Source organism: Aegilops tauschii, chromosome 3 (genome assembly GCF_002575655.3).
Source record: "Aegilops tauschii subsp. strangulata cultivar AL8/78 chromosome 3, Aet v6.0, whole genome shotgun sequence".
Taxonomy (NCBI): domain Eukaryota; kingdom Viridiplantae; phylum Streptophyta; class Magnoliopsida; order Poales; family Poaceae; genus Aegilops; species Aegilops tauschii.
In genome coordinates this window covers 151,917,151-151,929,213 of record NC_053037.3, presented here as the reverse complement: position 1 = coordinate 151,929,213, position 12,063 = coordinate 151,917,151, and the positions used below count along the sequence as shown (strand labels likewise).

Sequence of the window (12,063 nt, the reverse complement as noted above, 5' to 3'; positions counted from 1 at the left end):
TAAGTCCAGGAGAATGGACCCATTGGAGGATTTTAAGTGCTTGCATTGAGACCTTTTTCTTCCTGTCCAAAACTGTAGTTTTGCAAAACTTGCACTAGCAAGTTTCTGGTTTTGCCCAAATGATCTTACCATCATCACCTAATACTAGAGAGACCCTGATCTGGAGATTTTGGCCACTCCAGGAGTTGCCTAAATGCACTTGGCATTCTGTCGAACACTTGGTGTGCACAGTCAGTTTTGGGCATGTTTCCTAGTTTGCACTATGATCTTGTTCCACTGACCCAGCAACCTTGTCCACTAAACTCCTAGCTATCCCTATCCTAGTCCTGTTAATTGCCAGCCCCACCCTCGCACTCTAGGCTGCCCTGGCATTTCGTCGAGCACGTCCCGTGCGTGCTCTGGGCGCGCCCAGAGCGCACGTTTTGCACGCGCGCGCACTGAGCCGCCGCGTCGCACTGCCGCCCTCGTCGCGTCCCGTCCCTGGCCCCCGCTCGCCTGCTGAACCACGCACTATCCTCGCCCACTCTCCACGCCACCACTGGCGCCCTACAGCGCCGCTGGCAAAGCTTTTGGCGGCACGCCGGCGTCGGCAGCGAGCCCCTGCCATGGTCGGCGCCGCCCAAGCCACCCGCGCGCGCCAGCTGCCCCTGTGAACAGCTCGATCTTATCCTGAAGCTCGTCGGCACGCGCTCGTCGCCGCCACATCGCCCTGCAGCTACAGCACCGCGGTCGCCGGCGTTCTTATCCACGGCCGCCGCGGGACCAGCCTCGAACGCCTATAAAAGGAGGCCCCGAGCCCCTCCGAGCGCTCAGGCGACCTCAAGCCTTCCCCCTAGAGCTCCCCAAGCAGTGGATTGGCCGGAAGAGTCCATCTCCCCCAACTCCGGCCGGTTCGGCCGCCACTGCCTTCCGGTGCCTTTCGTCGCAACCAGGCACTCCCTCGCCCATCCAGCGCCGCCACTCACTTCCCCTTGCTCTGGCGGAGCTGCCCAGCGCCTCAGCCTCGATCGGAAACCACCGGAGCCCAAAACCCACTTCACTCCCGTAGCCCTCTCCGCCGCGGAGCTCGCCGCCGGCGACTCCTCCCACCACCGTCGACCCAGCGACCACCGAGAGGACCGCCCCGGTCTGGCGGGTCCATCCCTGCCCTCAGGTGCCCTCGAGGAACCGCCGTTCGTCGACGGCGATCGCCGGAGCCCCGCCCCGTTCGGGCAGAGGAAGAGGAGGGAGAGGGGAGAATGGTCAAACCTGACCAGTGGGCCCCCTGGACCCACTGTCAGTGACCCCGCGCCATCCACGCTGGCTTAAGTGGTCGCGTAAAACCCCGGAGTACGTCTCCTATGCTGCGAAAGCGTATTCTCCCCCGAAACGTTTTCCTTTTCTGTTTTTTTTTAAACAGAGATTTGACCAAACTTTGACTGGCTATATCTTTTAAAATAAAACTCCAAATGAGTTGATTCTTTTTCCTACCTCTCCCAAATTTCATCTAGTTTATTTTAAGATTTATTACAAAAATATTTGAGACAACTTTTTGTACTGTGTTTGAAATATTTGTTATTTGAATATTTTTCAAAATAGGAAATGGAGAGTGAAGAAAACTTTCGAAAAGTGCACCCCTTGCACACTCTTGAAAGCAAGCATTCTGAACACTGGCATAATATTTTCGTGAGGTGTTTTGATACGGTTACAACACCACTTTGACTTGGAGCTTATGTTATTTTTATGTAACGGTAAAGTCACACGCATGAGTGCATTTTTGGAGATGCTTTACTGTTAGAAATGGTTATGCTGGTGATAGTGATCATTCTCGCGAGCTTTTCATGCATACCGGCAGGAAGCCGGGAGAGTCGTGGTCTTGGGTAGACACGAGCTTGTCCCTAGTTCCTCGTCGGGACGAGTGTGTCCGGTATGGCATGATGAGGCTTGGTGAGCGGTGATTCTGTCTGTGATTGGAAACATTTTGGTTATGCTAATCTTTCGGAGAATACTTGGACCACCTGAGTCGGTCATAGGTCGAGTCTTGTTCAGTGACTTTCCCTACTTGTTTTGTACTACCACTGGTCCCTGCCGCAGGTAGGGTATGGTTCAGTGAGTTGTCAACCCCTTACCAAAGCACACACCGTACAGAGAGGCCATGGTGGAAGATACCGGAGGCCTCCGGTAGGCATGCCACCTGGTCCGGGGGCATGGGTGTTTCCGGTTGGGACCGAGAGGGGGGCACCCCTTAGAGCGCGCGTATATAAATTTGATCCCATGCTACGTCGAGGTTGTAGCCTCCCCACTTAGAGTTTGGCTTGACAGGTGTTGTGGGTGATTCCAGACACCGGTAAGTTAAGCTGGTGTGTGCAGGTCAGGCGTGTTTTCAATTAAAAGGCCGTGGGCGGAATTATTCCCGATGGACTAAATAAATCCGTTACTCGTGGGTAAAGAGTACACCCTCTGCAGAGGTTATATCTATTCGGACAGCCACATCCTCGTGTAAGGACTACAGTCTGAGATGGGTCTAGTGACGGTTTTCGGATGGAGACACGGCTTGACTAGATCATAGTAACGGTATTCGGATGGAGACACGGCTTGATTAGAGCACAATGACGGTCTTCGGATGGAGAAACGGCTGAACTAGATATTGTTTATGACTATGGCACATATGGATTATGATCATTATTATTGTGGACTAACCATTTACTTTATTTGAATTATTGAGTATCCTTGGGACGGTACTACCTCCTAGATGTTCACTGTGATTATTCTTATATAAGCCCTTTATGTGGCGTCGCTCAGACGCCCGACTGCGGCATGTTTGTTATTTATTTATCCTTTATAAGCCCTTTATGTGGCGTCGCTCAGACGCCCGACTGCGGCATGTTTGTTATTTATTTATCCTTTATAAGCCCTTTATGTGGCGTCACTCAAACGCCCGACTGCGGCATGTTTGTTATTTATTTATCCTTTATAAGCCCTTTATGTGGTGTCGCTCAGACGCCCGACTGCGGCATGCTTGTTATTTACTTATTGTTTATAAGCCCTTTATGTGGCGTCGCTCAGACGCCCGACTGCGGCATGCTTGTAATTTAATTATTCTTTATAAGCCCTTTATGTGGTGTCGCTCAGACGCCCGACTGCGGCATTGTTAATTTATCTGCACCTTTTCGAGGAGTCATTTCAGACACTCGATCAGTGCATTCTATTCCTACTCCCGTATTGCATGTTCATATTTTCCCCGCATGCGTGCATCACAGATTTTCGTTTACTTCATGGCAGACGTTATCATCATAAAATATTTCGGAGTATGATTACCCCTTGTTATATTATACCCGTGTTCTTAATGTTTGCGAGTACATTCAAACGTACTCACTGGCTTGTCCCTGGCTATTGTCTTGGCCAGATTCCTTGCTTGGAGATAAGCATTGCGATGACGGCCCCGGAACCTACGCAATGACGATAGCAGCCTCGCGAAGATAGGAGTTATCCTGGTCAGCTGTTCTTGTGGGAAATGGAGTCCCATAGACGCAGATGTACCATAAACCGCTTCCGCCATCAACCACTAGAAATCAAGTGTTGTACTCCTAGGCCACAATGGTCTTGTACTACATATTTTGTACTTTGCTTGGAATTCTTGTATCAAGTTGGTGCCTCATCAGCTAACAGTAATCCTGGGGCTGGTGAGCACAAAGGCCGTTTTCTGGGAAATTAATATCCCGAAAATCCGGTCGTGACAGATTTGGGTTCGAGCTTATCAGGTTGAAGCTTTTTCACATAAGCATCGCAGCCCCAAACTTTAAGAAACGACAACTTTGGTTTCTTGCCAAACCACAGTTCATAAGGCGTCGTCTCAACGGATTTCGATGGTGTCCTATTTAACGTGAATGCAACCGTCTCTAAAGCATAACCCCAAAACGATAGCGATAAATCAGTAAGAGGCATCATAGATCGCACCATATCAAGTAAAGTACGATTACGACGTTCGGACACACCATTACGCTGTGGTGTTCCGGGTGGCGTGAGTTGCGAAACTATTCCGCATTGTTTCAAATGAAGACCAAACTCGTAACTCAAATATTCTCCTCCACGATCAGATCGTAGAAACTTTATTTTCTTGTTACGATGATTTTCAACTTCACTCTGAAATTCTTTGAACTTTTCAAATGTTTCATACTTATGTTTCATTAAGTAGATATACCCATATCTGCTCAAATCATCTGTGAAGGTGAGAAAATAACGATATCCACCACGAGCCTCAATATTCATCGGACCACATACATCTGTATGTATGATTTCCAACAAATATGTTGCTCGCTCCATAGTTCCGGAGAACGGTGTTTTAGACATCTTGCCCATGAGGCACGGTTCGCAAGTACCAAGTGATTCATAATCAAGTGGTTCCAAAAGTCCATCAGTATGGAGTTTCTTCATGCGCTTTACACCGATATGACCTAAACGGCAGTGCCACAAATAAGTTGCACTATCATTATCAACTCTGCATCTTTTGGCTTCAATATTATGAATATGTGTATCACTACTATCGAGATTCAACAAAAATAGACCACTCTTCAACGGTGCATGACCATAAAAGATATTACTCATATAAATAGAACAACCATTATTCTCTGATTTAAATGAATAACCGTCTCGCATCAAACAAGATCCAGATATAATGTTCATGCTCAACGCTGGCACCAAATAACAATTATTCAGGTCTAAAACTAATCCCGAAGGTAGATGTAGAGGTAGCGTGCCGACCGCGATCACATCGACTTTGGAACCATTTCCCACGCGCATCGTCACCTCATCCTTAGCCAATCTTCGCTTAATCCGTAGTCCCTGTTTCGAGTTGCAAATATTAGCAACAGAACCAGTATCAAATACCCAGGTGCTACTGCGAGCATTAGTAAGGTACACATCAATAACATGTATATCACATATACCTTTGTTCACCTTGCCATCCTTCTTATCCGCCAAATACTTGGGGCAGTTCCGCTTCCAGTGACCAGTCTGCTTGCAGTAGAAGCACTCAGTCTCAGGCTTAGGTCTAGACTTGGGTTTCTTCTCCTCAGCGGCAACTTGCTTGCTGTTCTTCTTGAAGTTCTCCTTCTTCTTCCCTTTGCCCTTTTTCTTGAAACTGGTGGTCTTATTGACCATCAACACTTGATGCTCCTTCTTGATTTCTACCTCCGCAGCTTTTAGCATTGCGAAGAGCTCAGGAATCGTCTTATCCATCCCTTGCATGTTATGGTTCATCACGAAGCTCTTGTAGCTTGGTGGCAGTGATTGAAGAATTCTGTCAATGACGCTATCATCCGGAAGATTAACTCCCAGTTGAATCAAGTGATTGTTATACCCAGACATTTTGAGTATATGCTCACTGACAGAACTATTCTCCACCATCTTGCAGCTGTAGAACTTATTGGAGACTTCATATCTCTCAATCCGGGCATTTGCTTGAAATATTAACTTCAACTCCTAGAACATCTCATATGCTCCATGACATTCAAAACGTCGTTGAAGACCTGGTTCTAAGCCGTAAAGCATGGCACACTGAACTATCGAGTAGTCATCAGCTTCGCTTTGCCAGATGTTCATAACATCTGGTGTTGCTCCTGTAGCAGGTCTGGCACCCAGCGGTGCTTCTAGGACGTAATTCTTCTGTGCAGCAATGAGGATAATCCTCAAGTTACGGACCCAGTCCGTGTAATTGCTACCATCATCTTTCAACTTTGCTTTCTCAAGGAACGCATTAAAATTCAACGGAACAACAGCACGGGCCATCTATCTACAATCAACATAGACAAGCAAAATACTATCAGGTACTAAGTTCATGATAAATTTAAGTTCAATTAATCATATTATTAAAGAACTCCCACTTAGACATCCCTCTAATCCTCTAAGTGATCACGTGATCCAAATCAACTAAACCATGTCCGATCATCACGTGAGATGGAGTAGTTTCAATGGTGAACATCACTATGTTGATCATATCTACTATATGATTCATGCTCGACCTTTCGATCTCCGTGTTCCGAGGCCATATCTGTTATATGCTAGGCTCGTCAAGTTTAACCTGAGTATTCCGCGTGTGCAACTGTTTTGCACCCGTTGTATTTGAACGTAGAGCCTATCACACCCGATCATCACGTGGTGTCTCAGCACGAAGAACTTTCGCAACGGTGCATACTCAGGGAGAACACTTATACTTTGATAATTTTGTGAGGGATCATCTTATAATGCTACCGTCAATCAAAGCAAGATAAGATGCATACAAGATAAACATCACATGCAATCAAATATAAGTGATATGATATGGCCATCATCATCTTGGGCTTGTGATCTCCATCTCCGAAGCACCGTCATGATCACCATCGTCACCGGCGCGACACCTTGATCTCCATCGTAGCATCGTTGTCGTCTCGCCAATCTTATGCTTCTATGACTATCGCTACCGCTTAGTGATAAAGTAAAGCATTACAGGGCGATTGCATTGCATACAATAAAGCGACAACCATATGGCTCCTGCCAGTTGCCGATAATTCGGTTACAAAACATGATCATCTCATACAATAAAATTTAGCATCATGTCTTGACCATATCACATCACAACATGCCCTGCAAAAACAAGTTAGACGTCCTCTACTTTGTTGTTGCAAATTTTACGTGGCTGCTACGGGCTTAGCAAGAACCGTTTTTACCTACGCATCAAAACCACAACGGTAGTTTGTCAAGTTGGTGTTGTTTTAACCTTCGCAAGGACCGGGCGTAGCCACACTCGGTTCAACTAAAGTCGGAGAAACTGACACCCGCCAGCCACCTATGTGCAAAGCACGTCGGTAGAACCAGTCTCGCTTAAGCGTACGCGTAATGTCAGTCCGGGCCGCTTCATCCAACAATACCGCCGAACCAAAGTATGACATGCTGGTAAGCAGTATGACTTATATCTCCCACAACTCACTTGTGTTCTACTCGTGCATATGACATCTACGCATAAAACCTGGCTCGGATACCACTGTTGGGGAACGTAGTAATTTCAAAAAAATTCCTACGCACACGCAAGATCATGGTGATGCATAGCAACGAGAGGGGAGAGTGTTGTCCACGTACCCTCGTAGACCGAAAGCGGAAGCGTTAGCACAATGCGGTTGATGCAGTCGTACGTCTTCACGATCCGACCGATCAAGTACCGAACGCACGGCACCTCCAAGTTCAGCACACGTTCAGCCCGATGACGTCCCTCGAACTCCGATCCAGCCGAGTGTTGAGGGAGAGTTTCGTCAGCACGACGGCGTGGTGACGATGATGATGTTCTACCGACGCAGGGCTTCACCTAAGCACCGCTATAGTATTATCGAGGTGGACTATGGTGGAGGGGGCACCGCACACGACTAAAAGATCAACAGATCAATTGTTGTGTCTTTGGGGTGCCCCCTTGCCCCCGTATATAAAGGAGCAAGGGGGTGAGAGGCGGCCGGCCAGGAGAGGGCGCGCCAGGAGGAGTCCTTCTCCCACCGGGAGTAGGACTCCCTCCTTTCCTTGTTGGATTAGGAGAAGGGGGGAAAGAGGAGGAGGAGAAGAAGGAAAGGGGGGCGCCGCCCCCTCCTTGTCCAATTCGGACTAGAGGGGGAGGGAACGCGCGGCCTGCCCTGGCCGCCCCTCCTCTTCTCCACTAAGGCCCATGTAGGCCCATTAATCCCCTGGGGGGTTCCGGTAACCCCCGGTACTCCGGTATATATCCGATAACCCCCGGAACCATTCCGGTGTCCGAATATAGTCATCCAATATATCAATCTTCATGTCTCGACCATTTCGAGACTCCTTGTTATGTCTGTGATCACATCCGGGACTCCGAACAACCTTCGGTACATCAAAACATATAAAATCATAATATAACTGTCATCGAAACTTTAAGCGTGCGGACCCTACGGGTTCGAGAACTATGTAGACATGACCGAGACACGTCTCCGGTCAATAACCAATAGCGGAACCTGGATGCTCATATTGGCTCCCACATATTGTATGAAGATCTTTATCGGTCAGACCGCATAACAACATACGTTGTTCCCTTTGTCATCGGTATGTTACTTGCCCGAGATTCGATCGTCGGTATCTCAATACCTAGTTCAATCTCGTTACCGGCAAGTCTCTTTACTCGTTCTGTAATACATCATCCCGCAACTAACTCAGTTGCAATGCTTGCAAGGCTTAAGTGATGTGCATTACCGAGTGGGCCCAGTGATACCTCTCCGACAATCGGAGTGACAAATCCTAATCTCGAAATACGCCAACCCAACAAGTACCTTCGGAGACATCTGTAGTGCACCTTTATAATCACCCAGTTACGTTGTGACGTTTGGTCGCACACAAAGTGTTCCTCCGGTAAATGGGAGTTGCATAATCTCATAGTCATAGGAACATGTATAAGTCATGAAGAAAGCAATAGCAGAATACTAAACGATTGTGTGCTAAGCTAACGGAATGGGTCAAGTCAATCACATCATTCTCCTAATGATGTGATTCCGTTTATCAAATGACAACTCATGTCAATGGCTAGGAAACATAACCATGTTTGATCAACGAGCTAGTCAAGTAGAGGCATACTAGTGACACTCTGTTTGTCTATGTATTCACACAAGTATTATGTTTCCGGTTAATACAATTCTAGCATGAATAATAAATATTTATCATGATATAAGGAAATAAATAATAACTTTATTATTGCCTCTAGGGCATATTTCCTTCAAAAGCTTCTACCAGCGAGCTAAAAAGCTACAATCGGCGACATCAAAAGATGCAATCAGGCTTTCACATGAACCACGCCTGCAATGCAGGGATGTTATAGCCGACACTTAGGATGCTACAACGGGCACCACCGAGAGCTGGAACCAGCCAGTGTCGATGCTATGTACGACCCGCGCGGGGGAGGAGGGGGAGGGCACACCGAGATAATGCAACCGGGCGCGGCGAGCAAGCAACCGTGGTGGGGCGACGATGTCAAGCATCGGCGAGCGGTGGTGCAACCAGTGTCAACTTCGGCCCTGAGGGCGCTGGAAGGTAATTTTTTTGCGAGCGGAACTTGAAATATACATTCATAATTTCAAAGAATGTTCTCGAACTTGAAAAAAATGTTCATGAGTTAGAAAAATATTCACAAAAAACAGTGTTCGTGAATTTATAAAAAATGTTGGAAAATTCAAAAAAATATTCATGGTTTCACAAAAAGTTCATGATTTCAAGAACATATTCGCGATTGGAAGCTATGTTCATATTTTTTAAATAATGAATTTGAAGGCGTTGCAAAAAATCGAAAAGGAAAGAAAAAGAAAAGGGGAAGAAAAGAGGAAAATAAAATGAAAAGAAAAAAGATGAAAAAAAATAAAATCAACAGAGAAATTGAGAAAGAACGAAAATGAAAAAAGAAAGGAAATAACTAAAGTGAAAAAAATGCAAAGAAAACACGCGCGCACAAAAACCGGTTCATTGGAGGCCCAAAAGTACGCAACGGAGAGCGGTGTTTGCGCGTTTGGTCGCTATCTTGCGAGGCAATAGGGCGCTTCGCCTGAATGGCACATGTGATTGGCCTAGCGTAGACCCGGGCATGGACAGCCCGACCCGAAAGCCGGATATCTGGACCGGGCTCGGGCTTAGGTTTTCCGCCCGAAGCCCGTCACGAAAGCTCGAAAATAAGCTTATTTTATTGGCAATATAGGTATAATATATATTTTAAATACCCAAAAAATCATTATTTTAATAAAAAAGTGCACTAATCTTGTGTTTTGGGCCGGGCTAGGCTGGGCTTGGGCTCGTGATTTTGTGGTCGGAACCAAGCCCGACCCGGAGAATGCCGAGGTTTATTATTATTATTATTATTTTTTGCAGGGAAATGCCGAGGTTTATTAGCCTAGCGACATCAGTCATCATGCTAATGTCACTTACATTTTTTTCTCCGCATTTTTATTTTCATTTTATTTTATATGCATAATATACGAGTATTTAAAAACATAAATTTAGTTAAGAAATTCAAAACCAGGAATTTGAAATTGCTTATTCAATATAAAAAAATAGATTAGAAATAGCCTTTGATTTGCTGATCCAACTGAAATCGCAGCCTTTGGTTTGTTGATTGATGAAAGTACTAGCGCCAACGACGTCAAAAAAAAAACACGCGCCAATCGTTGGATTTGGATAGAAGTTGCGCCAATCCGTCGAGCTGCGGATCCAGGAATCAGATTTCGTTTTTGCTTCGATAGATTTAAAGGGGACGACGCACCGGCGGGACCGCAACCCTAGTTTTCGATCTGATCTTTCCCCGATCTTCGCCGCCCATCTTCCCAACTTCCCCCCATCTCGACTCTGGATCTCGAGTCTGCGCGCACTTCGGCGAACATGGCGACGATCATGGCGGCGCGCGGGCAGGGACTGGAGCAAGATTTCGATTTCTTCGTGGTGGTCGACTTCGAGGCGACGTGCGTGAAAGACGCGCGGATCTTCCCGCAAGAAATCATCGAGTTCCCCGCGGTGCTCGTCGACGGTGCTACCGGCCGCATCGAGTCCGCCTTTCGCAGGTACGTTCGTCCCAAGCATCACCCTGTGCTGACCCAGTTTTGCAGGGAACTCACCGGCATCCGGCAGGAGGACGTCGACGGTGGAGTGGATCTCGGCGAGGCGCTCTGGCTGCACGGCGCTTGGTTGAAGGCAGCGACGGCGGGGGCAGGGAACAAGAGGAGCGTCCGCTTGGCCGTCGTGACCTGGGGCGACTGGGACTGCCGCACCATGCTCGAGTTCGAGTGCCGCTTCAAGGGCATCGAGAAGCCCTCCTACTTCGATCAGTGGATCAATCTGAGAGTCCCCTTCCAGGCGGCGCTCGGCGGCGGAGGGCGGGTCAACCTGCAGGAAGCGGTCCGGGCGGCGGGGCTGGACTGGGAGGGCCGCCTGCACTGCGGGCTGGACGACGCGCGCAACACCGCGCGGCTGCTTGCTGAGCTCATGCGGCGCGGGGTCAAGATCACCATCACCGGCTCGCTGGCGGCGCCGCCGCCGATGCAGAAGCAGCCGGCTCGCACAAGCCCTTGCGGTGGCTCACCGGCGCTGGCGTCGGCGCCGCCGCCGATCCAGCAGCAGCCGGCTCGCACAGGCCCTTTCGGTGGCTCGTTTGCGCTGGTGCCGGCGCCTATCCAGCAGAAGCAGCAGCCGCCGCAGCCTTACATGATCAGCCCCTGCGGTGGCTCCTCTGCGACGTGCTTGTGCTACTGCGGGCTGGCGAGCAGAGGAGACGTGATGAACGGGGCAAATTTGACAAATTTGAGCTATAGACGAAATCAAATCACAGAATGAACTATCCGTAAAACTATTTCACGCGGCTGACTTTTTTGTGTGACGCCCGACACGAAGGCGCCACACTACACTGTGCAATGCCTCACAGATAGGCGCTACACGACCAGCGTCGCACACGTGTGATCAGAAAATTACTAAGTCAGTATGCAGCGTCTGAGCTCCAGTGCAGCGCCTGAGAGCTAGGCGCCACATGTCAGCCGCGTGAAATAGTTTCACGGACAGTTCATTCTGTGATTTGATTTCGTCTATAGGTCAAATTTGTCAAATTTGCCGATGGGACCCGTGCCCCCCTACTTCGCGTGGAGCAACTGAATGAGTGACCCACGGCATGAGACTGAGATTCAGATTCCAGTGTAGCTCAGTTGTTAGTGTTAATCGTCCTAGCCATCAGAATCAGAGCCTAGTCTAGGTGTAAATTTGGTCTTTGAAATAGAACTTGACCAATGGGGCTATTCTTGATGTAATCGGTGTCTTAATTACTATTATCAATAGAAATTTCGTTTTAATTTCTTCAGCATCGAGCGCAAAATCGTAGGAGGATGCACTGAGCACGACCAGGAAAAAACAACCAACTGTGGATTTTTGAGATAAGAGCACAAATGCCTCATCATATTGGAAAAAACAACCTTATATCCAAAATCATTTCCTTGAACACAAATTTCTCATCATATTTGATATTGAAACCCTAGGTTTAATATCATCAATAGAAGATTTGTTTAGTCACATTCCTTGTCTGCAAATTTC

At 47.8% G+C, this 12,063-nt stretch overlaps 1 protein-coding gene across 1 annotated transcript; it reads left to right on the top strand.

Moving 5' to 3' along the window:
* The first annotated feature begins 10,164 nt into the window (after positions 1–10,164).
* On the top strand, positions 10,165–11,833 carry LOC109763994 (uncharacterized). The gene has a single exon (XM_020322867.4). The coding sequence runs from the start codon at positions 10,372–10,374 to the stop codon at positions 11,317–11,319; it is 948 nt and encodes a 315-aa protein (XP_020178456.3). The 5' UTR covers positions 10,165–10,371; the 3' UTR covers positions 11,320–11,833.
* The last annotated feature ends 230 nt before the right edge of the window (positions 11,834–12,063 follow it).

Excerpts from the sequence above, each read along its gene's own strand:
- LOC109763994 (XM_020322867.4), top strand. The coding sequence starts at position 10,372 with ATGGCGACGATCATGGCGGCGCGCGGGCAGGGACTGGAGCAAGATTTC.